At 46.4% G+C, this 24,095-nt stretch overlaps 1 protein-coding gene across 10 annotated transcripts in view; it reads left to right on the forward strand.

The window, feature by feature from the left end:
• The window catches only part of wnk1b (WNK lysine deficient protein kinase 1b), a 122,635-nt gene that overhangs the window by 94,510 nt on the left and 4,030 nt on the right, over positions 1–24,095 (forward strand). For 5 of the 10 annotated variants that reach the window (XM_066668267.1, XM_066668266.1, XM_066668270.1 and 2 more), the window contains 18 exons: positions 71–202; positions 3,565–3,638; positions 3,747–3,903; positions 4,001–4,117; positions 4,999–5,106; positions 5,256–5,310; positions 5,414–5,557; positions 7,030–8,162; positions 9,853–9,933; positions 11,075–11,161; positions 11,378–11,414; positions 11,518–11,579; positions 12,715–13,232; positions 13,752–13,954; positions 15,709–15,909; positions 17,800–17,892; positions 20,548–20,589; positions 23,270–23,481. In XM_066668267.1, coding sequence (XP_066524364.1) covers positions 71–202; positions 3,565–3,638; positions 3,747–3,903; positions 4,001–4,117; positions 4,999–5,106; positions 5,256–5,310; positions 5,414–5,557; positions 7,030–8,162; positions 9,853–9,933; positions 11,075–11,161; positions 11,378–11,414; positions 11,518–11,579; positions 12,715–13,232; positions 13,752–13,954; positions 15,709–15,909; positions 17,800–17,892; positions 20,548–20,589; positions 23,270–23,481 — 3,456 coding nt within the window. Of the gene's footprint in view, positions 1–70; positions 203–3,564; positions 3,639–3,746; positions 3,904–4,000; positions 4,118–4,998; positions 5,107–5,255; positions 5,311–5,413; positions 5,558–7,029; positions 8,163–9,852; positions 9,934–11,074; positions 11,162–11,377; positions 11,415–11,517; positions 11,580–12,714; positions 13,233–13,751; positions 13,955–15,708; positions 15,910–17,799; positions 17,893–20,547; positions 20,590–23,023; positions 23,076–23,269; positions 23,482–24,095 lie in introns of all 10 variants that reach the window. The other 5 variants (XM_066668273.1, XM_066668274.1, XM_066668269.1 and 2 more) reach the window with 5 other exon arrangements.

Here is a 24,095-nt window from a genome sequence, read left to right on the forward strand (position 1 = left end):
GCTGCATGCTGAAACGCCAGTGGATTTTATTGTATATTAATGTGGCTCTGTGTTTGTTTCTGTCTTGCAGGGACTTTCTCTGGGCCCAGCCTCTCAGCCCAGTGTTTCTCTGCCCCAGCACCAGCCTCCGATACAGACTGCCAGCACGGGAATGCAGAGTGTTGCACAGACACACATCCAGCCAGGGCCTCTGGCTACTCAGGTACACACACACACACACACACACACACACACACACACCCAGTCTCGTCTTCACAGCTTAGGAGCATTACATAGATTTCCATTCATTTCTTGTAGACTTAGACCAACTACTACCTTAACACTAACTCTAACCATAACACACTTCCACCTTTCCTTGGGGTTATGATTTTTAGTCCCCATAAGGAATACAAGTCCCCAGATGTGAGTGTGCACCCTTAGACCGAAGCATAGATCTGATTTCTCCTGTCATTTGTCTCAGTTAATCTGACAATTCCCGACCGTTCATGTAATGATAGTAAAAACTGTCCAAACCGAACAACATTGAACCAAGCGTAGCTACACACACCTGCACATACACACACACACAGACACACACACACACACACGCACACATGCACATACGCAGACACGCACGCACACACACAGACACACACACACGCACATACACAGACACGCACGCACACACACTCGCACACAGACACGCACACATGCACACACACAGACACGCACACACACGCACATACACAGACACACACACACGCACACCTGCACATACACAGACACATACACACACACACGCACACATGCACATACACAGACACGCACGCACACACACTCGCACACAGACACACACACACACACGCACACATGCACACACACAGACACGCACACACACGCACATACACAGACACACACACACGCACACATGCACAAACACAGACACGCACGCACACACACGCACGCGCACACACACACACACGCACACATGCACATACACAGACACGCACGCACACACACATACATACACACACAGACACGCACGCACACACGCACACAGACACACACACACACACACACACACACATATACACACACACATATTATCATGTAAACTCTCGAAGGTAAGTACTAGTAATGAATGATGACAGACCAAAGCCTCATCAACTCCTCAGCACCAAGGTCACTCCAATATCTGAGAGTCTGAATATAGGAATGAGTAAATTTCCGATGTAAATATAGCACTTGTGTTCAAGTCCACTGAACGATCACAGGATTAGGAATTCTTTGCTTCTACACTCTCTGTTCATTCTCTCGGCTCCACAGACCACACAGTCACGTGTCCTTATCCCCATTTCCCCCTGTTCTCCAGCGCTCAGGACCCCCACAGAGCAGGTGTGATGTGGTGGTGGATCATTCTCAGCGCTGCAGTGACACTGACGTGGTGGTGGTGTGTTAGTGTGTGTTGTGCTGGTGTAGAGTGGATCAGACACAGCAGTGCTGCTGGAGTTTTTAAACCCCTCAGTGTCTGGACCGAGAACAGTCCACCGACCAAAAACATCCAGCCGACAGCGTCCTGTGTCACTGATGAAGGACTAGAGGACGAGCGACACACACTGTGCAGCGACAGATGAGCTACTGTCTCTGACTCTACATCTACAAGGTGGACAAGGGAGGAGTGTCTCACAGAGTGGACAGAGAGTGGACACCGGGTTTAAAAACTCCAGCAGCACTGCTGTGTCTGATCCACTCTACACCAGCACAACACACACTCACACACCACCACCACGTCAGTGTCACTGCAGCGCTGAGAATGATCCACCACCACATCACACCTGCTCTGTGGGGGTCCTGTTTATTGAAGGACAGGCTGAAATGGGGATAAGAAAGTATGCAGAGAAACAGATGGACAGTAGTCTGTAACTGAACTACAAAGCGCTCCTGTGTGGTCAGAGGAGCTGAGAGAATGGACAGTGAATGTAGATACAAGGTAGGTGTTCCTAATCCAGTCATCGTTCAGTGTACAAACAGATAATCCAGGATTAATACACTGTGTTACATTTCTCAATATGTGCCACATAATCATCTGTCTGTTTTTAACCAGTACGCCTCTCCATTGCTCGTAAGCCCTGTTTGTCCTTGTTCAGAGGACTGTAATCATTTCTCCCTTCTCCTTCCACTGTGTTTTCTGTTCTCCTCTTAATCTAACTGCATCTTGAATTCTCTCTCTCTCTCTCTGTCTTGCGCTCTCTGATCTGCTGCGTCCCGTGGCATGCCGCCCGTGTGTGTGTGTTTTGCATGACTGTCAGCAGTGTGCTAGTGAGCCGAGTCCTCCAGTTCAGTCCCCGGCGCCCTGTGCGGAGCGGCTCTTCTTCCTCTACCAGGCCGCACAGCTCTCTCTGGTGCAGGTACAGAGCAGCAGTAGCGGTGGGAGGTGCCAGCCCCAGCCCTCCCCTTCCACCTCACGTGTGCCACACTCTGACATTGCCACCGGTTTGAGTGGGGTTTGAGCTGTTTAGACCCCCCCCCCCCCGGTTTTGGTGTGTGGTGTTGATGTTGTGTGTGTGTTTTTGTCACCTTGCTAGTCGTGGTGTGTGTACTCGCAGGCACTGAGTGTTCACGCTCTCAAACGTCTAAAACGTTAGGATCGAATTGGTTTTTGTTGTTGTGCGTTTGAGGTGAAACCGAATGCTCCGTTTTCTTTAAGGCATGGTGTCCGGCATGGTTGTGTTGTGTTTTCTGGTTACCTCCCCTGCTTGTTTTAATGCGTTAATGGGACGTTTCGTTCTCCCCTTATGGAATTTGGCCATCCAGTCTCCGTTGTCCCCGTCGACCCAGCTTGTCCAGACTGACCCATTCCCTCAGTCACCCTCCATCTTCCCAGCCATCAGCCTGACCTCGCTGCCCCTCTCCTATCTCCCCCAGCCCTCCACGCCTGGCCTGGGCTCTATGGCCGCAGTGGGAATGCCCCCCGTAACCGTGCCCCAGGGGCAACAGTCAGTCCCTGTGGTGGCCCCACCAGTGCCGAGCCTCCCTGGAGTAGCAGCAGCAGGAACTTCAGTGCTGCCTGCAACCATAGCCACGTCACCCACCCAAAAGAAGCCTCCTCCTCTTCCTCTGCCGACAATCCACGTGGCTGCTGCCCCCACCCCTACTGAGCAGGCCGGTCTAGCTTCAGAAACCCCATCCCAGGTACCTTTTTGGAATGGATTGCCCACAAAACAACCCCAAACGAGCGAGGTTTTTGTTGCGGTTGCCAAAAGTATTCGCAATGTGCTTTTGTCTTTGTCTTCTCTGTGTCTGCGTCAGTTTGATTTCTCTGTCTCAGAGATCTGTAGATATTTGACGTTGTGGTCAGACGAAGAGACTTATTACACTAAGAAAATTTGAGCTGAAAATATTTACTAAGTAGTGGAAACAGGTCAGAAGCATTTAGTCTCATTCTTTACCTGCGGCACCTTCACTGTTTGTTTGACTTCTTTTTTACTCTTCTGTTTGTGAGATTTCCACATAGTCCTTCTAGCTTCTTATGACTCAATCATGAAGCCTGTGCTGTTGTTAAGTCTAGTTTTTTTGCTGCTCCAGACATCGCTGACTGGATCCCATACCATGGATATGGCACAGCTCCAGCCTCCAGCAATGCCCTGCGCTGTGGAGAGGTGAGATTCTCGCTCCTGTATTTGTCACTGCGATTATAAACCATCGAGCTGAATGGCATCTGCTGTGATGCAAATCCAAAGTCAAATCATTCCTTGTCTTGTCCCCAGCGGCCATTCTGACGTGGCTTCTGGCCTGAGCGATGGAAACGAAGGAGTGACGGGCGGCAGGCACGAAGGTCGCCCAGCCAAACGGCACCAGCGCAGATCGGTGCGCAGCCGCTCCCGCCATGACAAGATCAACAAAGCCAAGCTCAACGTGCTCAACGTATGTCTTTCACTTTCACTGCGATTACAAATGGTTGGCTCAAGAGCTGCTGTCGGGTGCAGACTCCAGATTTTTTCCCCCTGCTGTTTGCTTTCAGATCTCCAACATCGGGGACAGGGTGGCCGAGTGCCAGCTGGAAACACACAACCGTAAAATGGTGACTTTCAAGTTTGACCTGGATGGAGATAACCCAGAGGAAATTGCTCAGATCATGGTACGTTATTTTATAGTAAAGTGACAAAAATACATAACTACGAATGTATTTTCAGGACAGGTCAAAATTCAACCCTCATCATTAAACCCTCAACTGTAGCAGTGCCCAGTAGTGGAGGGACTGAGGAGCTCATGGGGGAGTTCCCATCATGCTCTGCGGCTAGCCTTTGTGAAAGAAGTTTGTACAGCGATGTAATAAAGATCCACTGCTTCCTGTCCTTTTATACACTTCTGTTTGTTATTAACAGAACCATGGTTCTCTAGACTGGTTCTAGCTTGTGTATGAAGAGAACAATAGTAGCCACGAGACCTGACTTTATACAGTCACTGTAGTTAGTGAATGATCTAGTCAGAATACAGTCCAAGGGTGTCAGGGTCACTAGCTGGTATCTGCATTGTGTGCTACATGTCTCACCTGTTCATTTAGCCTCACTAAAGCATTGAAAGAGAGAGAAAGAGAAAGAGAGAGAGAGCGAGAAAGAGAGAGAGAGCGAGAAAGAGAGAGAGAAAGAGCGAGAGAGAGAGAGAGAGAGAGAGAGAGAGAGCTGCTCTATAAAGGAACTGTTCCAGTTACTGACTGTAATGAGACACTGATTTTAAATGGGAACAGGGCTAAAATATCATTAAAATTCAATCCAAATTAACTACACAAAAGTGATGGTTGTTTTTGTTTGTTTGCTGGTTACAAAATGTAATAAATAACACGCCTTTTGTAAAATGCAGTCTATTTAATGTGCTTTTGGATTCTAAATCCTAGTGTGTGACACAAGGCTGTGCCTGTATTCAGCAGTAAATAGTGAGCTTTGTATATTTGTGTGTGTGTGTGTGTTTTGGGTGTAAACATTTGTTGTTTAAATATTTATTCATCTGTAAACTCCACAGGTTGAGAGTGAGTTCATTTTGGAGAGTGAGCGAGAGTCTTTCATCGAACAGGTTCGGGAGGTCATCGATACGGCAGACGAAAGGGGTCTGGAGAAGGAGGGCAGCCAGGTTTGTCCCCAGAGCTTTAGAAAACCTTGTTTTGGAGAATGGAGCGTGTCATGGTTGATTCTGTTTGAGTAAAACGCATGTAACGGTGACGTTATTTTTCAGTTTTCTTTAACACATGGCACCTCCATGTTTATGCTTTCATTACACAGACGGTGAGCAACCCTGACCAGCAGATGCCAACTGCATACACACCTCTCCAGACAGGTAGAACTGTGCAATTCTAGAAACAGTCAGTGCTCTCTCTGTTCCAGTTTCCTTCATTTTAAAGGTCATTGAAAAATTACCCATGTTTCCACTCTCCTCTCAGGTGTTGGGACGAGCGCCACTACGCAGGTGGTACATTCGGCGGGACGCAGGTTCATCGTGAGCCCTGTGCCTGAGTCCAGACTGAAGGAACAGTTCTTCGGCTCTGCTCAACCCGCAGCCCCCGTCCTAGAGTCGTCTGCACCATGTAAGCAGAAATGTCAGTGGGTTACCAGACCTTTTTAACCAAGAGGTTCCACAGGACATGGAGCTGAATGCAGTTTTTGATCTAGACTTGCACAAATATACATCTAAAAATAATTTAGTGATGTTATCACCTTTTTCTTGTTGCACTGTTTCTATTTTTGTGCTGTGGGGGATGTTTCCTGTGGTATCTTAAGTGATTAAATTAAAATGTGCGATATCTGCAGTTCAGGTTTATGCTCTGACACCCTGAATTACTCAGAATGGGAAATTATATTACTGTAGAAACACTAAGAGCGGATGGCACTGACTGGGAGGCAAACAAAATACAATGTGTTATATTAGATGTTATTTTAAATCAACGAAAAATATCCAACAATATGCAGCAGTGTTGTCAAAATCAGCTTCAGACATTCCCACACTGATTTAAAAAATAGATGGTATTATATTTCCTATAATAAAGTTATGCTAAATCTGATTATAAAAATTTGCGCAGGCCCCTGGTGGTGTTCTGTGCTCTGTAGAAACGTGAGTGTATTTGACCATGTCTTTTAACTGTTTCTTAAAATGTCAGAAGAAAGAAGGCCTCTGACTGACACTTAAAGTGCTATAAAAAATAACCATGTTGAAATTATGTTGGAATTAGGGATGGGCACGAATATTTGATTAACAGAGAGTGTTTTGAAAACTGATGTGTAATTAAGGACAGTTATTTATAGTCCAATTAGCTTTGCTACTTATTCTCATTCTCAATTCAAGACATGTCAGAACTTCCTCCTCCACCAGAGGGCACTGTAAAACTTAAGGCATGACAGAGTGCTGTGTGTTAAGTAAAGAACAGCAGCCCTGAGCTGAGGTGGTGATTATTCTCAGAGAGCTTCATTCTCGCCTCGACCCGGAGCCCTTAGAAAGGGTGTTTTCAGCTGCATGGCTCTTTTTGAGCTGGCTTTGTTCTCGCCTCGACCCTGAACATGTTGCAGTATTTTATATTCGAAACAGAGTTGTTGATAGGTGGATGGTATTTATTCCAAACCGAAAGGGTTACAGGTTACGGCAGTATGAATTTTATGGTATTTTATGGTATTAAATTAATAATCTGCTCTGAATCAAATGCTAAAAACAGATACAAAAGGTAGAGTTCCAATATGTACTCTTGTAAATTTTAAATACATTTTCACACTAATTTAAGGTTATATTGTAGATATTAAATAAAAATTATATTTTAATATATACATGTTTATTGAAGTGATTGGGTGGAGGTAATTAATCTATTAATAATCCATTACTGCAGTGAAATATCAATTATCCAATAAATCATTCGACTGAAATGCACTTCCCTTGTTGTATTCCAACGGTCTTTGACGGCATGACTTTTCAACCGAGTGTGATATAAATGATCTGATTAGCTTTGGCCTTTTGGAGTGGTTATGTAACCAGACGTTAGTTTAATTTGTTCATGTGTGTTTTTCTCCGCAGCATCAGTGGGAGGGTCCGCCCTGGGCCTGTCTCAGTCTGCCTCCGCCGTCAGTCTGCAGCAGGCATTTGCTGAACTCCGCCAGGGCCAATATGACCCTGGACCCAGCACGGCGCCCCCTACCCTGCACACCTCCATGCCTCCACTGTTACCTACAGCCAGCCCCCTGCCTGCCTCTTCTGCTACTGTTCTCTCTCCTCCTCCTCAGCCTTCTGAGCCAGCTGCCCTAACTCTCCTCCCTCCTCCTCCGTCAGTCCCTCCTGCAGTTGCCACCCTGCCTTCTCAGCCTTTACCCAGCTCTCAGCCCCCTCCACCTGTCAGTCAGCCCACCATCTCCACAGTTCCCAGCATGGTGGCTCCACCCACCTCTATTTCCCCTCCAGTCATTATGAGCACTGCTTCCATGAGTCCATCGGCCACTTTCCCTCCATCTACAGTCTCCCTGCATCCTGTGATAAACACATCAGTCCCCAGTACTGCAGCCCCACCCCCTCTTCCTGCTTGTATTGTAAACAATGTGAGCTCTCTTCCCGGGGGGACGGCTGAGCAGCCTCCCATCCCCTCCACCGTAGCCCAACTCACTCCAACTGTGGTCTCAACCACTGCCATCCAAACTCCCCAGCTCATCCCCCCCAACGTCCCCAGCACCAGTGGTCCCCTGGCCCCTGCTCCAGCTGCAGCCCCTCTGCCCCAGATGCCTAGCCTGCAGCCAGTGACCACCAGCATCCCTGTGGTGCAGCCTACGCCAGTGCACAGCCAGCCCCAGCCCTCCACGCTTCCCAACCAGTGTCACACACACTGCGCTGAGGGTGAAGGGGACCCCCAAGGCAAAACCCCAGGCATTGATGACATTCATGCCTTGGACAAAAAACTACGCTCCCTCTTCATGGACCTGGGATCGGGACCCTCTGCAGCACAAGCCGACGCTGGAGCAATCGAGCCCAGCATCCCTGGCACATCCTCCCCTACCAGCTCCACCACCATCTCTGGTGGCCCCCCAATCCCTCCCTCTAGCTTGCCACTGGGCTTCACGGGCCAGCCCTCCGGCTCCCCCATGACCACCCCAGGCACTACCACCACACCTGTCAGCTATGGCCAGAGCACACCATCCAAAACACCTTTGTCAAGATTGCCGGTAAGTGCGAGTGGTCAGTGCGTCTGTTTGAGGGCTTTGTGACAGCCCTGTGGCCTGTGGTTTTTGGTTTGCTTTGAGAGAACAGTGGCTTTAAAGTGTGGTTCAGGAAACACAGAATCTCCTTCCTTTATTATTCTTCATTAACCACGTTCACTAGAACCACTAACATCCTGTGGAATGAGAACGATCTTGCTCTTTAGCACATTTAACACATTACCTTTTCATCTACACAATTTTATAAGCATACGATATTGCTTATTATTATTATTATGCAAACGTTAACCAAGTCATCGGTAAGAAGTCATCTCTATTAGCTCTCTAACTTCGTTGGTTCTGGTTTTGTATGCACAGTTATGAGCTGCACATTAGCATTTCCGCTATCAGTTGTTTTTATGAATAAGAAAGGTACTATTCCAGCTTTTCCAATTTATCTTATATCTCAACCACAGAAGACAGCTGTTCTTCCAAAAAATTCATTAAATTATATTTATTTAGACTTCTGTTCTGATCAAATCGGGGAACATGCAAACTGTACGTATCTCTACCCGTTTTCGTATTCAAATCTAAGACGTAAATAATCAGAATTAAAATCATTATTAGGATCAAAAATATCATGATTTAGTGTTAAGTGATACTCGTTTTATTTTGAGACATACACAGACATGAAAGGGAAAGTCTGAATCGACAGTTTATTTTCCTCAGAATGGGTCGTCCCCTTGGGCTCCGCCATGTTTGCATCACATGACCCTCATAGCAGCATTGTGCTAGCTGTAATATTAGCATGGAGACATGGAAGACGACTTCTTCTTCTTCTTCTTCATTATCCGTGATGGATCACCGTAAATGCCTTTGCAGTTTTTCATTATTTATAATTTAGCTTTGCTTCAGAGATAAAGAAATACGTAATGATAAATGCGGCAATATTTAAGGTGGAATGGAAGATGCGAGGAAGATGTCAGCTTCATGAGTGGTCTCTAGACGTGTCCTTAATTATATTTTAGCTGTTTATAGTAGATGGTTATTTTTATTGGTCATAAAGTCCTGTTCAGAGTGGTCACTTTCAGCGCCTGTTCCTTTAAATGATAACGAGCCGCTCGCTGTTCACCCCGACCCCGAGCGCACAGCAGTGAGGAGCGAGGAGCTCTGGTTTTTAGCCGTTTTTACTCAGTTTTCTTTCTTCTCCGTTTTTACTCAGTGCTCATATTTCTCTGCGCTCGTTGAGTCTGTTTTGCTGCGTTTAACCTCGTCTTTTCACTCTCACATAATCCCAGCACTGTGATTGGACAGACTCAGATGAAGAGGCAGTAAAAGTCTGAAATGTCACAAAATCAGAATGACTCGTTTTATCCAGCGTTTTAAGACTTACAGAATGTCTGTGGTTTTGTAGGATCCAGATCCCAGCATTAATTAGATTTTCTACTCCTTTATTTTCGTAATATGTCTTCTTTAAATATAACATCTTCTGCTTTTGACATTTCTGTTCACCCAAGTGAATGTACTCATACAGGACACATCTTCCAGCACCTCAACACAGTCTATTAAAATACACGCCACTTTTCTAAACATCAGGCTGTGCCAAAGTAGTTGAATGGCAGCTGCATGTGGCCTGTAGATGGCACAGTAACCTCTCTGCAAGCACTCTGGGCTAACGTGTTGTTGGTTTGATCTTCATCTTCGTTCGTTTTATCAGGTGTTGCCTGTCGGCTCTGAGCAAGCCGGCACGCCACCCACAGAACTCCCGCCACCCTTCCCAGGACCTTGTCTAACTCAGGTGCATTTTCTTCTCTTCTCTATCAGAGTGCTTCTGTCCTCCGTTGCTGTCTATCAGTGTTCGCCTTCAGTCTCTCTCGCTCTGTTAAGCCCTGACCACCCACTCCTGCTGTATACCCTACCTCCCCTACCCCCTCTCTCTTTCTCTCTCTCTCTGCATTTTCTCCAGTCTCACCATCCTGAAAAACAAGCAAGGCATGAGGACAGATTTTTAATCTGCTCAGTGTCAAATCAGTGCATGGCATCACATTTCTATGAGCTTCAGTTAGGAGCATGACCTGTGATCCTCATTAACTCTGACTGGCTGCTGTCTATCTCTCTCTCTCGCTCTCTCACTCACTCACTCTCCCTCACTCAAGATTCAAGGAGAAGGGGAGAAAGCATAGTTTTAGAGGATAATGTATGAGATGTTTGTTTGTTCGCGTTTCTAAGAACATATTAATGGTCATTACAGCTTGGTTTGGAATGCTTTCGTGCATATGATCAGACCTTATGTGATGCCCTTAAACTCACAGAGACTGGTTGGACTCTCAGAGACTTCCAGCTTAATCTGAAGGTGCTCTACACTGAACGACCACTGGATTAGGAACAGCTGGATTGTGTCTGCACTCGCTGTCTTTGATTCCCTCGCACCAGCGCAACACACACTAACACACCACCACCACGTCAGTGTCACTGCAGCGCTGAGAATGATCCATCACCGCATCACACCTGCTCTGTGGGGGTCCTGAGCGCTGAAGAACAGGGGGAGATGTGGTTAAGTAAGTAGGCAGAGACACAGGTGGACTCCAGTGTTAGCTGTTCCTAATCCAGTGATCGTTCTGTGTACACCCTTCCCCGGACACTTTTAATGATTTTTTACAATGTGGATGTATGGCACCCAGTCGCATCATTTAATCTCCATGCTTCAAACATGAAGTCAAAAATAATAAAAGATCCCCTGCTGTGTCTCTGTCCTAATTTCTAACTTGTAATAAAAAGGATTTCCCAAAGGAACTTAATTGGAAAGCTTTCCTCTTGCTGTATTTGTGTGCACTGCCATAAGCCATTTGAGTGTGTGTTTGTGTGCATACGTGTGTGTATTGTGTGTGGCTTTCTGACTAAGTGAACTTGACTGATTGGTAAACCGGATTGTTCTCCAGTCACAGCAGCCCCTGGAGGATCTGGACGCCCAGCTGAGACGGGCTTTGAGTCCAGAGACGGTGTCTGTCGGCGGTGTCGCACATCAGGTACACAGCACCTCGTCTGCTATTGCATTAGTGTGGTCCGAGCTCAAGATTATAAACACCACTAGTGGCTGCATCACGTGACTACATTTAATTTGTTGGCACGTATAGGTTGTGCACTGAAAGGAATTTGTGTGTAGACAGTTTACAGTTTAATAGACAATGCTGTGTCTATATGTAACATGATGTGCTTCTCCTCCACGTCTCTATTTTCTGTAGGCCTCTCTCCCTGGGATGCCGGCTGGAGGGCAGCCAGGTGTGTACGGGTCTTTATAGAAATCTCAGCCTTGTCAGAACTGTATTTTTGTGGGATAATTAATTTCCAAACTTATTTTTACACTTATTTTACACTCTTTCAGTTCCGTTTTTTCTGGACGGTGAGCCCGGAGCCGCCGCTGTCGCCAAACTCGGTCGATTCCAGGTATATATTTGACTTTTCTTGATTTTTCACTATAGTTTATGTCAGTGGCGGATGCTGGTCTTTCAAGGGAGGAAGCTCAATTTCGGCCTACATCATAAAATGTGTGGGTTTATTTATACGTAAATTCTACCCTCCGTTCCTTTTCAAGAAAATGATCTGTGACCCTGTCGTACCAACAAGGCGTCTATTCCAGGGACTGGACTAGTGTCCTCTCAATGGCCAGCAGAGCTAGGCTGCTTAAACGGCCTTGGCCCATGTGAAGTGTGTCCGCCTGTGAGTGCTTTGTGACGGTGGAGGGGCTCAGCAGCACCCGCTGGACAGAAACTGCGATAGAAGTCAGAAAGAGTGATAGAAGTCAGTCTCCAAACACAAGCAGCTACAAAAAACCCACCAGAAATAGCTGTCAATCAAAAAGGGATTCAGCCTCAGAGAGATCATCCAATCATCATGCAGAGGCTGAGCGTCCGGGCCAGCCGAGGCCAGCCCACTGCCCCATAGACCCCCAGAGACGCCGAGCGTCCAATGGGCGGGACAAAGCCCAGCATTTATCCAATGACTCGTCTCGTTTCGCTGCTTCGCTATTGAACTCTGGACGCTCAGCATCTGTTTAAAGCACTGTGAAGCTGCGGGAATGATTGAGAGGAAAGCCGCGTCTTTACCAGTGATAAGAAGCTGATTCTGAACAAAAGTTGAGCGCGTTGTAGTGCATGTTTATTCAACGACATGTACACACAACAGTATATATTTGATCACTTATTTTTTGACATTTTAGGGGAAGCTGAGCTTAGAGCAGTCTTAGAGCGATCACCACTGGTTTGTGTACCTTGATGTAGTGAAAACACACACAGACATTTATATGAACACAGTCTTGTATCTGTGAATTTTGGGGACATTACATTGACATTCATTCATTTATGGAGCCTTTCCCATAAGCACCACTGGCTCAACCCTAACCTTAAACCATGTCTTCACCTTAAAGTGAAGTGTGTGTGTGTCCTACCTGCTACGGACAAGATTACGTTTTATGTTTAACCGTCTGTAGTTGATATTTTAATATTTTTAGATATTTTTCAGTGGTTTCAGTGCTCATTTCTGTCCAGTGAAGTACGTCAACTCCCTCTCACTCCACCCCCAGGTCTCGCTGGCAGCTGAAGACCCCTGCTTGCAGGCGCCCACCACCTCCAGTGACTCTGCTTCCTCCACAACCTCTTCCTCCTCCTGTTCCACCCGCTCTGCGTTCTCCAGTCCAGAGAACACACTGCACAGGGCGTCGCCTCCTCTCCGCGAGCCTGGGGGAGATGTCGTGGACGGCCTTCCTCCAGCTCAGCCCGGCCAGAAAGCCCCCTCCCCGCAGCCCACCACCATCGGCCGCTTTCAGGTCACCACCAGGACGGACACCAAAGTGGGCCGTTTTTCAGTGAGAAGAGCCCCCGATGACCCCCCGGCGTCTACTCCGGAGGCTCCGAAATCTCCCGAAACTCCCAACTCCCAACCTCGGGCTCCTCCTTCCATGGGCAATGGCCCAGCCCTCGGCCCCGAAGGCAAGAGCCTGGCCAGCCTGAACAACTCCTTCAACTCGTATTTGAGCAGCGACAATGATTCAGAGTTTGAGGACGAGGACTTCAAGCACGAAGTCAGCAGGCTGCGAGAGAAGTATGTTTTTTTATTTGTACACCTTTGGAAACGAATCCTGCCATTTTAATTGCATTTACATTAAGTTTAATAACATACGGACCAATAGAAATGCTTTAAAAGAGTCTTATTATATTATATACATTTATATTTTAAAGGAACACTAGGTAAGATTTGGTGTTTGTTGCTCCTGGGCTCCTCCTAGAGTTGCAGAGTGTAATTCACTTTTACAGCAGTGTCTTGAAATCAAGGCAAAGGGGTGGGGCGCTGGGGAGAGGGGCGAGTAGATTCCTACCCACCTCCAGAAGTTACATAGTGCAGTTTCTGCCATGCTGAGCCCAGAGTAACAACAACAGAGGCTCTGTTCTCCTTATTACAGGTCACTGAAGCACCACAATGATTTTGAAGCTGTAATTTTTAAGTTAAAAATACTACCTAGTGTTCCTTTAAAACCGAGACTGGAGAGGATGGTCTGTGTGAGGAAAGTTGCGCAGGTCACAAGATGTTTCCCCCTCTGAACTCTTGTTATTGTGCTGTCAGGCACATGATGGAGAGCCAGGCCCTCTACACGCGGCAGAAAGAGGAGATTGATGCTCTTTTCGCCCGGATGGGTAAAGCCCCGCCTGCCACAGTGAACCCACCCGCGGTGACCCTCGCCAGCCGTAGACGGAGACCCACCAAGAGCAAAAGCAGCAAATCCAGCCGTGGCAGCTCACAGGGCAGCAAGAGCCCACTTCAGCCTGGTAGGTCTTCACTCGCTCACTCGCTTCTGCGTTATGTAACGATGGTCCTCAGGAAGAAATGCTCCGTCCCTTTTTGCTCCTGCAGTCCTTTCATTCTTTTGCTTTCTTAAACTTTACAGTGCTGCCAGAGTTCAAACTCCATTTTTGCTTCTTTGAGGGTGTAGTTTTAAAACAAATAGAAGCTCACATCACTTTCTGTAACGTGTTTGATGTAAACCTGTATCAGACGACGGTTAAATACCATTATAACAGCATCATTCCCGTGTCTCAAAAGCCCTGTTCAGAGCGGGCCGTTTCAGCACCTGTTCCTTTAAATCAGGGGTAACTCAATAATACATTAAGGTCCCGTTAGAGAGATCAGTGCCATTTCCTGCACATTGAAGTAGCCTCATAGTCACAGCAACATTTTATGTCGTTAACAACTGAGTGTCAAATCAAATTACACTTTCAATTACATTTCAAAATATTTATTTAAGATTTATAAACAATTATAAATAACAAAAACTCAAAATAAAATGTCCTTTTCTCGTTTCAAGTAAAATGTACAAAGAAAACAATGATTCTGGGGGAAAAAAAGCATATTTTAAATAAAATACCTAATAACTTGTAGTTGCAGTTGACTTTACGGCTTTTCCATAACTAGCGATCTGATTGGCTCTTACTACTGGAGGGCGGGACTTTATCCATAAACAGAATCCATGTTCATCGTTATGAGAATTTCAACCTGTAATCGTTCCCTGATTTTTAAAGTTTCTGGTTGTAACTCACACCACACTGTCGTCCTGAAAGTGTCCCAAAAGAGCTTTTAACTCGTCCCTCGGGCTGTTTTTACCGGCCCCAGGACAGCGGCGTCTGGACCCTGCCCTGTGTGTGTCACTCAGTGGAGTCACAGCGCTCATCATAATGCACAGATCTGATTGGCTGAGGAGCCTCACGTGTGATGTGCAGAAACACATGTGATTGGTCGGTGAGTTTCCTGGAGCGCTAAACCTGCACCGTAACGACTAGAAGAGTCAATCACGCACTCTGTTCAAAAGTAAACAGCTCTCAATAGTTTATCAGTTACAGGTCCAGGTTCGGATCGGACAGCGCCTGGTTCCGGACTCAGACCGCAGTCCGCTTAAGCTGCATTACAGCTTAAGCGAGGCACACAGAAGCTGTTGTTTTAGCAGTTTTAGCTTTGTTTTCTGATTTCTCAGTGTCTCCTTTAGGCATTGGAATGCCGACCCGCTTGATACCCTTTTCCGAGCGAGCAGCTGCAGGAAGCGATTAAGCAGAAGCTCTGGTGTTTTGCCGTTTTCACTCACTTCTCTTATATCTCCACCTTGTTTGTTACTCCTATGTTCTCATTTGTTACTCAAGTTCTCATATCCTCCGCTCTGGTCTTCAGACATTTTGCTTGGTGCCCTAAGATTTGTCTGTGCTTTTTTTCACGTTTTACTCCATTTTTCGTAATTCTCAATGTTTTTCTTTGTATATTCTCTGTTCTTTTATTACTCTCTGCTCTCATTGTGTTAAACCCCGGGTTCTCTTACGTACACAGCCCACGAAAACCTGCCTGGGTCGTGTTATTTCAGTGTGTGGGTTGGTGGGTGTTTCCAGAACCCCAGATGTACAATCACACTCACTTCATCATGTGTCCCCATTGAGTAAACAGTTCTTTCCCAATCTACGTTTTACCAAAGTCAACATCACGGCTGACCCCTTTCACCTGAGAATAACAAGCTTCTTCTCTGTATTTGTTTTTGTTTCAGCGAGCAGCACTTTATCTGCGCACAGCGCTCCCTCAGTATACCCTACGCCACAGGGCTTCCTGGCGCCCGCAGGTTTGGTTGATGCCGGGAGCAGCCCCCTGCTCCAGCCCTTCAAACCCTCCCCCTCCAGTGAAAACCTGTACTCCGCCTACACCAGCGAAGCCACGCTGTCCGCCCCCAGCCTCTGTGTAGCCACGCCAGGTAATCCTGCTTTTGTGAAGGGTTCGACCGAGTGTCTGTTTTCTGGTTCCTCCAAAGGCCAGGTCTGTTTTGATACGGCAACAAAACAAATGCTGAGACAATACTGGAGCGTTTAACTTGACTGTCTCTGTGCTGAGGTTACATTATGTTTCATGGTGCTGTACATACATCAAGGCCCCTCCTCATTTAATTTCCATTCAGAGTGGTCATTTTTCAGCATCAGGAAACAACAGAAAACATTTACAGCAGAACATTACACCGAGGCCTAAGCAAATAATCATGATATCGATGTTTTCTTAATTTTCCACACCTTCAAAGAAAGACATAGTAATTAAAATATTCCAAAAACAGTTCAGATGTTAAATTATTATTCATTTAATGTCAGCAACATGTTCCAAAGACGTTTAAGACATGGAACAAATGAGGGGTAAAAGAGTGTAATGCTCCAAAAATAAATAAATTAGGTTTATTACAAGAGTCAAAAAGAGCATCTCAGAGAGACTTTCAGAAGTAAAGATGGGGCGGGGCTTCACAGCTCTGTGAAAGACTGCAGGGATAAATAGTGCCACAACACTAAAGAATAACCTTCCTCTTGTGTTAGGGTCTGCATTTTAGGTTTTAAATGCAGACATTGATCCATAAATTCGTTTATTGGATCAAGACTTTTTGACTTTGTCAGGAACTTCTATGTCAACAAAATAATAAAACATTTTTTTTTACTAAATTATAAAATGCTGTTGTTAAAATGATGGCTTTTCTGTTGTTGGGGTCAATTTTGACCCAGGTATAATTTTAAATCAGAAAAAAAACAAAAACAAGTGCAGAATCTGGACTCATAAACACACTACACACCAACAGCCCACAGCTGGCTCCTCCTACAACCACTCGAGCTTCAGTTAGGGGCTTCTATCTTTGTCTGTTTCACCAAAGAAGGAAAGACAGACATGTCCAGACACGTAAGGCCCAGTTTGTGTTTTGTAGCGTGTACATCTCCAGTTTACAGTCTGCAACAATGAACAATTAAAACCAATCCTTTCATGGATAAGGAAGAATAACAAGGTCAACGAGGGAAGAAACAAAATGGTGGATATTTAATGGTTTTTAGGGGGTCTTTTTATGGCTGATTTAACACACGGGTCAAAACCGACCCATCAATGTTAGAGATGCTAACAGAAAGCTAACACAGGAGGAAGGTTAAAATAGTAAAGGACTTTTGGATTTCATCGTCTACAGCACGATATCGTTAAAAATTTCCGAAAATCAGGAGAAACCACTATATGTAAGAGACAATTAGGTGTGTATTTGACTGACTCTAACTCTCCCAATCCCTGATGCAAATGGACGATCTCAATCCAGTTCCCTTAGGAACCTCCTGAAAAATGACTAACATGTAATCGATGAACGTTATCCTTGAGAATCAAACAAAAAAAAGTGAAGGGCGGTCTCTGACGTCTGTGCATTACGCTCTGAGCTATGCCTGCATTAAAGTGTGTAGCAACCCTGTTGTGTATTGATCAGTATCCCGTGAGATAAGCAGCGTACTGACCTGTGAAATCATAAAGCCGGGGCCTTTAATACTCAGCGCATGCCCTGATGTGGTGCAGCTGCAGTGCAAATGCCACTCCCTGCAGGAGGCGCTGTTGCTTGCCTCCTCCACTTTGCAGTACAGCACAATGCCACGACCTTCACTGCCTCTCTCTCCTTTCCTGTCTGTCTTCCTCTAGCTCTCTCTCTCTCTCTCTCTCTCTCTCTCTCTCTGGAGCTCATGGCTTACTGACCTCTGTTTCCATTCTTACTGTGTATTTGTATACGTCTCCTTCTCTCTCTCTTTTTTCTGTACCTCTCTCTCTCTCTCTCTTGTTTTCTCTCTTCCCTCTTTTTGTGCCACAGGCTGTGTAAAGTTCAGCTGTGGGTCGGAGAGAGTGACCTTCAAACCAGGTGGCAGAAGGACCCGTTTTCTGAGTACGCCCTGCTTGGCTCTTTGTGTGTAACGCTTTTCCTTTGTCTCTTTTCCTACACTCTGGTTTTCTTGTGTTTGGGAGCCATTCTGACTGGCACCACCTGCTGATGATCATAAATCACCACTAAACTGAATGATCACCTCCAACATTCACATGTCAGTAGCAAGAGATAACACTGTATCTTCATCTGTGTTAATGAACCTAGGCCTAGTTTGGTGCAGGAGTTACGCGTTGAAGATTACAGTAAAGGGGTTAGTTTCTCAGTGGAGAAGAAGTTAACAGCCGAACACTTTTAAAGTGAACACATCTCCATGCTTACAATACTCCAGAACCGCTTCACCTAGTTTTAGCCCTTCCCATCCCTGCATCCATGACCCTACACTCCCCTCCACTGCTCTTCCAACACGGCTGCCCCCTAATCCAGAACCAGACCTGCTGTTTATTTACCCTCCTCAACTGTCTTTAAACGCAGGGTACGCCATTCAAACACTAAACAATTACATCACACATGGCCACATTACTTCCATCAACTCTTTAACACACGCTCTGCAGCATTATTACTTCATTTCAATATAAAGCATATGACTAATTTATTTACCCCCCAAACACGTTCCAGTTTTCTTAACAAGCAACTGAATCTTTACTTTCTGTTAATGCTGACTATTTTGTGACTGTGAAGCTTTATTTATGATGTTCATCATTGTTTGTGGTTGAATATTAAGCACCGCATTAAGTAGTGGTCAGTTTGAGTCAGAACACCCCTCTTCCAACACACACACACACACACACACACACACAGTCTGCAGATTATTACAAAGAGGTCAGCTACAATGTGCTATGGCTGTACAAAGCCGGACAGAATAAAGCTGTGCATTATTGCATTATACTGAAGGAAACAGGGGTTCAGACACTTTAGGGTTTTGTTATTTAATTTTATTCTGACCTCAGATTTTGGATTTATGAACACAGCAGTTTGTGTTTCTGAGCATAAATAAAGATTTATCCAGTACAGGGTCGCGGTGTGTTCGGAGCCTACCCGGAATCACTGGGCGCAAGGCAGGAAAACACCCTGTAGGTGGCGCCAGTCCTTTACGGTGGGACACAAACATACACACACTCACACATTCACACACGCTCACACCTATGGACACTATCGAGTCACTAATCCACCATGTGTTTTTGGAGCATGGGAGGAAACCGGAGCACCAGGAGGAAACCCACGCAGACACAGGGAGAACACACCGCACTCCTCACAGACAGTCACCCGGAGGAAACCCACGCAGACACAGGGAGAACACACCACACTCCTCACAGACAGTCACCCGGAGGAAACCCACGCAGACACATGGAGAACACACCACACTCCTCACAGACAGTCACCCGGAGGAAACCCACGCAGACACAGGGAGAACACACCGCACTCCTCACAGACAGTCACCCGGAGGAAACCCACGCAGACACAGGGAGAACACACCACACTCCTCACAGACAGTCACCCGGAGGAAACCCACGCAGACACAGAGAGAACACACCACACTCCTCACAGACAGTCACCCGGAGGAAACCCACGCAGACACAGGGAGAACACACCGCACTCCTCACAGACAGTCACCCGGAGGAAACCCATGCAGACACAGGGAGAACACACCGCACTCCTCACAGACAGTCACCCGGAGGAAACCCATGCAGACACAGGGAGAACACACCACACTCCTCACAGACAGTCACCAGGAGGAAACCCACGCAGACACAGAGAGAACACACCACACTCCTCACAGACAGTCACCCGGAGGAAACCCACGCAGACACAGGGAGAACACACCACACTCCTCACAGACAGTCACCCGGAGGAAACCCACGCAGACACAGGGAGAACACACCAAACTCCTCACAGACAGTCACCCAGAGGAAACCCACGCAGACACAGGGAGAACACACCAAACTCCTCACAGACAGTCACCCGGAGGAAACCCACGCAGACACAGGGAGAACACACCAAACTCCTCACAGACAGTCACCCGGAGGAAACCCACGCAGACACAGGGAGAACACACCACACTCCTCACACACAGTCATCCGGAGGAAACCCACGAAGTTTCACATACTCACACAGTCTCATACACACACTGTTACTTTGATCAGTTTTTAGGCGCTTACTGAAAATGAATGAGTGAATGAATGATCATATTCATGAGTTCAAAATTAAAAGACATTATTACAGTGCATTAAAAGAACCCAAGTGTCTGAATTGTCGTTTCTCACTGTAGATATTTCCAGTTGTTTCCAGGGAGAGACATCGTCGTATGTGAAAAATCCATTCCTTACACTACAGCAGCATGATCCAACAGTAAATAGTGCAGCACACGGAGGTCCCTTTCCACTCTGTTCCCCCAGAAACCTCCCCTCAGAGCGGTCTTCCAGTAAACCATTCCTCTGTTCACTGGCTTCACGTCCGTTCTGAAGATGAGAGAAAGTCCAGCTGCAGCTTAGTTCCACTCCCTGCCCCTGCCCCACCTCACACCTCCACCCATTTCTAACGCACATTGGAGCTACAGCAGCAGTCTGGACTTGAGTTTAGCTCTAGGGCGGCATGTAATGATGCACTCCCTGTAATGCATTGTGTTTAGTGACGTTAACACTGACTCTCTTCAATCCCATGCTTCTCTCCGTGCTTCAGGGAAGATGGTGAAAAAAGTGTGCCCCTGCAACCAGCTCTGTAGTAATTATCTCTCTCTTTTTTATGTCCCCACCTTCTCCTCCTCCTCCTATTCTCTCCTCCTCCTTCACTCCCGCACTTCCCATCCCTCTTGTCTTTTCTTGGTGTGTGTGTGTGTGTGCGCTCATGTGCACGCACTGTGGCCTGTTGAAGCTCGAGCCGCTGGGCCCTGCTTAAGCTCCTAGGCTGATTTGAGCATTTCTCTGTGCTGATGACCCATTCATGTGCCGTAAGTGTGCTGTCGAGTTGGGACTCTAGCAGAAGCACTCTCTCCTCAATGTACCCTCCTTTAAACTGAAAATGCAGTGCTCTCGGAGACGGTGCTCTAGACTGGAGCGTTGTGGACCAGGCTGTGACGCAAAAGGTCTCTAATGGTTTCCAGTCAGGAATTCAGATTGGAATTTGCAGCCAGTATGTCTCTGTGCGTTCGTGCTTTTGCCAAACACTTGAGAAGCAGGGCCACGGCAAGATGCCTCCATTCCTAGCAATGTTCACCACTAATGCATTCGTAAAGGACCAGGCTGATGCCTCACCGGAGCCACATTCCTGCACTGACTCTTATTACCCCAGGGCACCCTCTACACTAAGCACATGCATTTATCCCTCTAGGAGTTTTCATTAGCTGATGAATAGAGTTATTAAACCAGATAATAAAAAATAAAAAATCCGCAGGGTGAATTAAAACCTTCTTCTCGTATAAGACACGTTCCCTGTGCCGATTTGCAAATGGGTAAGAGGAGCCCTTGTGTCTAATGTGTAACATATCCTACATACGACGGCCATTAAAACACTTTATAGTTTATTCACTGATGCTTTTCTTGATGGATGTCTAGACAGAAGACAGAAACACAAAAAGTGTTCTCCCCGTATTAAACGATTATTCAGAGCCTTTCCCTTTAAATGATAATGAGCCACTCGCCGTTCACCCGTGACCTGAGCGCACAGCAGTGAGGAGGGGGCAGATTCTAAAGTCTCAACGTTCGACGTCAGAAGCGGATCACAATCAGATCGGCCTTGCTTTGCCTTGCCTTGGTCTTATTTGGCCGTGTATGGGTTTGGAGATGCTCATGATCCCCACATTAATGCGCTAATGCTAATGTGTCCCCTCAAAAACGGTCAGGAAATGGATCGTGTAAAATGCTGTTAATTTGAACATATTTTCTTTTAAAAGCTTGCTTTGTTTTTGAGAATATTTAGAGTCCGAGTAGGTCATGTTTTGTAATAATACAGTGTAAGTTCTGTTCAACGTTAGCACCAATTTATGACTGGGATTTTTACGCTCTGCTTGTCTGCCAAACTCCATCACGTCCAGACACAGTGAGCGGGTCCAAAATATCTTAGTGTGAACTCTGACTGAACCCTGGCTGATTTCATCCCAGCGATCGGAGCTGTCCTGCTCCTTAATCACTAAACCTGAGCCAAGAAACCAACATTTGGTGAGTGATGTTCGTTGAAAAGTCTGAGCTAAACGTCTCTGCTGAATGTACGACAGTCGTTCTACAAATCAGGGCTTAGTCCAGACTCCGAACGTCAACGTGAGACGAAACGAGCCTGAAGTGAATGGTAGTCATCCAGTAAAATGCTGAAGTCAAGCTATGCGCTCCGCTTTCTCCCGCATTCCCTCTAAGCATGGCTTTGCTCTGGACTCCATCCCCCAGAATCCCACTGGTGCTTCAGACGTGGTGCAGTGTACGCGCTCATCTGTCTCCGCCTCATTGGAGGTCTTACAGAAGCAAATTTAATGTTGTTTAATTCTCGATTTGAAACCAGAAATACCAGTGGCTTTCAACTTTTTCAGATTTAAGTTTCTGCATTGTTTGTGCATTCATTGTTTTTTCTTTTACCTCACGAATGCATCAGCTCACACACCAACATGGACAGTTACACAGCGCAGTTGACTTGCATGGTTAATAGTTATCCTCAGACATGTCGAAAGGAGTCAAGGTACTTCATCTTATATGTGCACTCAGTGCATAAGCATTGCATCTTTATACAGAGCTATGGGCTACAGAATAAAAGTGCTATCATTCAAGAAAAAGATATTAAGTGGCTATTTTTAATCCCTACGCCTTTAAAAACAAAATGCACATATGACTGCTCATCCAGGAGCGGTCCCATTATCCTAACGTTTGTGAATGATCAAGACTTGTCAGAGGAAAACCATGTCTGCTACAAAAATAAAACCAAGTCCATAGCAACAGCAATGATCCATCTGAGTTAAAGTCATCACTGGTCATTTGAGGTTAACGCAGTGGTGCTAATGAATTCCATCCCCATCTGTTGCTCTTTGGCTCCCTCTAACGTCATAAAATAAGACTGCTGGAGCTCACTGCAGCAACCCTGCCATGGAAAATGCTGGAAAGGTTGGACGCCTAACAAGAGCTTGAGTGTAAATCCAGATGGTGTCTTAACTCTCTCGCCATGCCCTGTTTTTCAGGCTGGAGTCAGACAGATAAAAATGCCCCTTTAGCCTCAGAGCGGACTCCCAGGTGCTCCATAGAGCCTCTCACTGCCATGACATTTACCATACACATACACACTTATATGTATATGAAAATATACATGAACACCTTGACATGGTCTTTGTGAACAGACTCTGTCTCTTCTGCTTATTTATGTCCGAGTGCGCCTAAATGAATTTCTTTTTTGTCTTCTTTTACCTCCTCCTCCTCTCCTCTACCAGGGACAAGCAGCACCAACACGGTGGGTGGACCAGGGCCGGGGCAGAGCCAAGCTCAGCCTCCCACCACTGCCCCCCAGAGCCGCAAGGGCACGTTCACAGACGACCTGCACAAGCTGGTGGACAACTGGGCCAGGGATGCTATGAACTTGTCCCAGGGCAAGAGGGGCTCCAAACATCAACAGCAGGCGCCTTCTCAGGGCTATAGCTATGATGTAAGAGCATGGCTTCTGTGATTCGACTGGTCCTGAGGACCCTTCTTTTAAACGGTGCTTTTCCACTGCATGGAACCTACACTACTTTACTCAGATTTTTCGCTTTTCAAGAACAAGTACTAGCTTACTCAGAGCGAGTCGAGTAGGGACTAAACCGTGGCGTGTAAACCTTGCAGAGCGCTGATCGTCCAGAGAGAGTCGTCACTGTACGCCACGCAACGCAGACGACCAGCACCAACTCTCCATCTGTAAAATCTCCAGCTGCAGCAGAGATCACGTTTGTTTTTATCCGACTCACGACGGCAGCTCGTAAAATGACGCCGTGGTCTTTTGAAGAGGTTCAAACGCTCCTTGGATCGGTGGCCGACGAAAGAATCCAGCGAGAGCTGGACGCTGCAACAAGGAAGGAACAAACTCTACTGATCTGTCTGAACTGATGACGGAGCTGTGTTCAGTCCCAAACAACAACAACACGCCGATACACCATGAGTAAACACCGCTTAACGTTAGAGACAAGGTTTGCCACTGGCTGTGGTAGTGGAAAAACGAACCAAGTCCCAGGTGCCAAACAGTGAGTAGAGTCGAGTAGAGTAGGTACCATGCAGTGGAAAAGT

This window comes from Hoplias malabaricus, chromosome 4 (genome assembly GCF_029633855.1).
Source record: "Hoplias malabaricus isolate fHopMal1 chromosome 4, fHopMal1.hap1, whole genome shotgun sequence".
Taxonomy (NCBI): domain Eukaryota; kingdom Metazoa; phylum Chordata; class Actinopteri; order Characiformes; family Erythrinidae; genus Hoplias; species Hoplias malabaricus.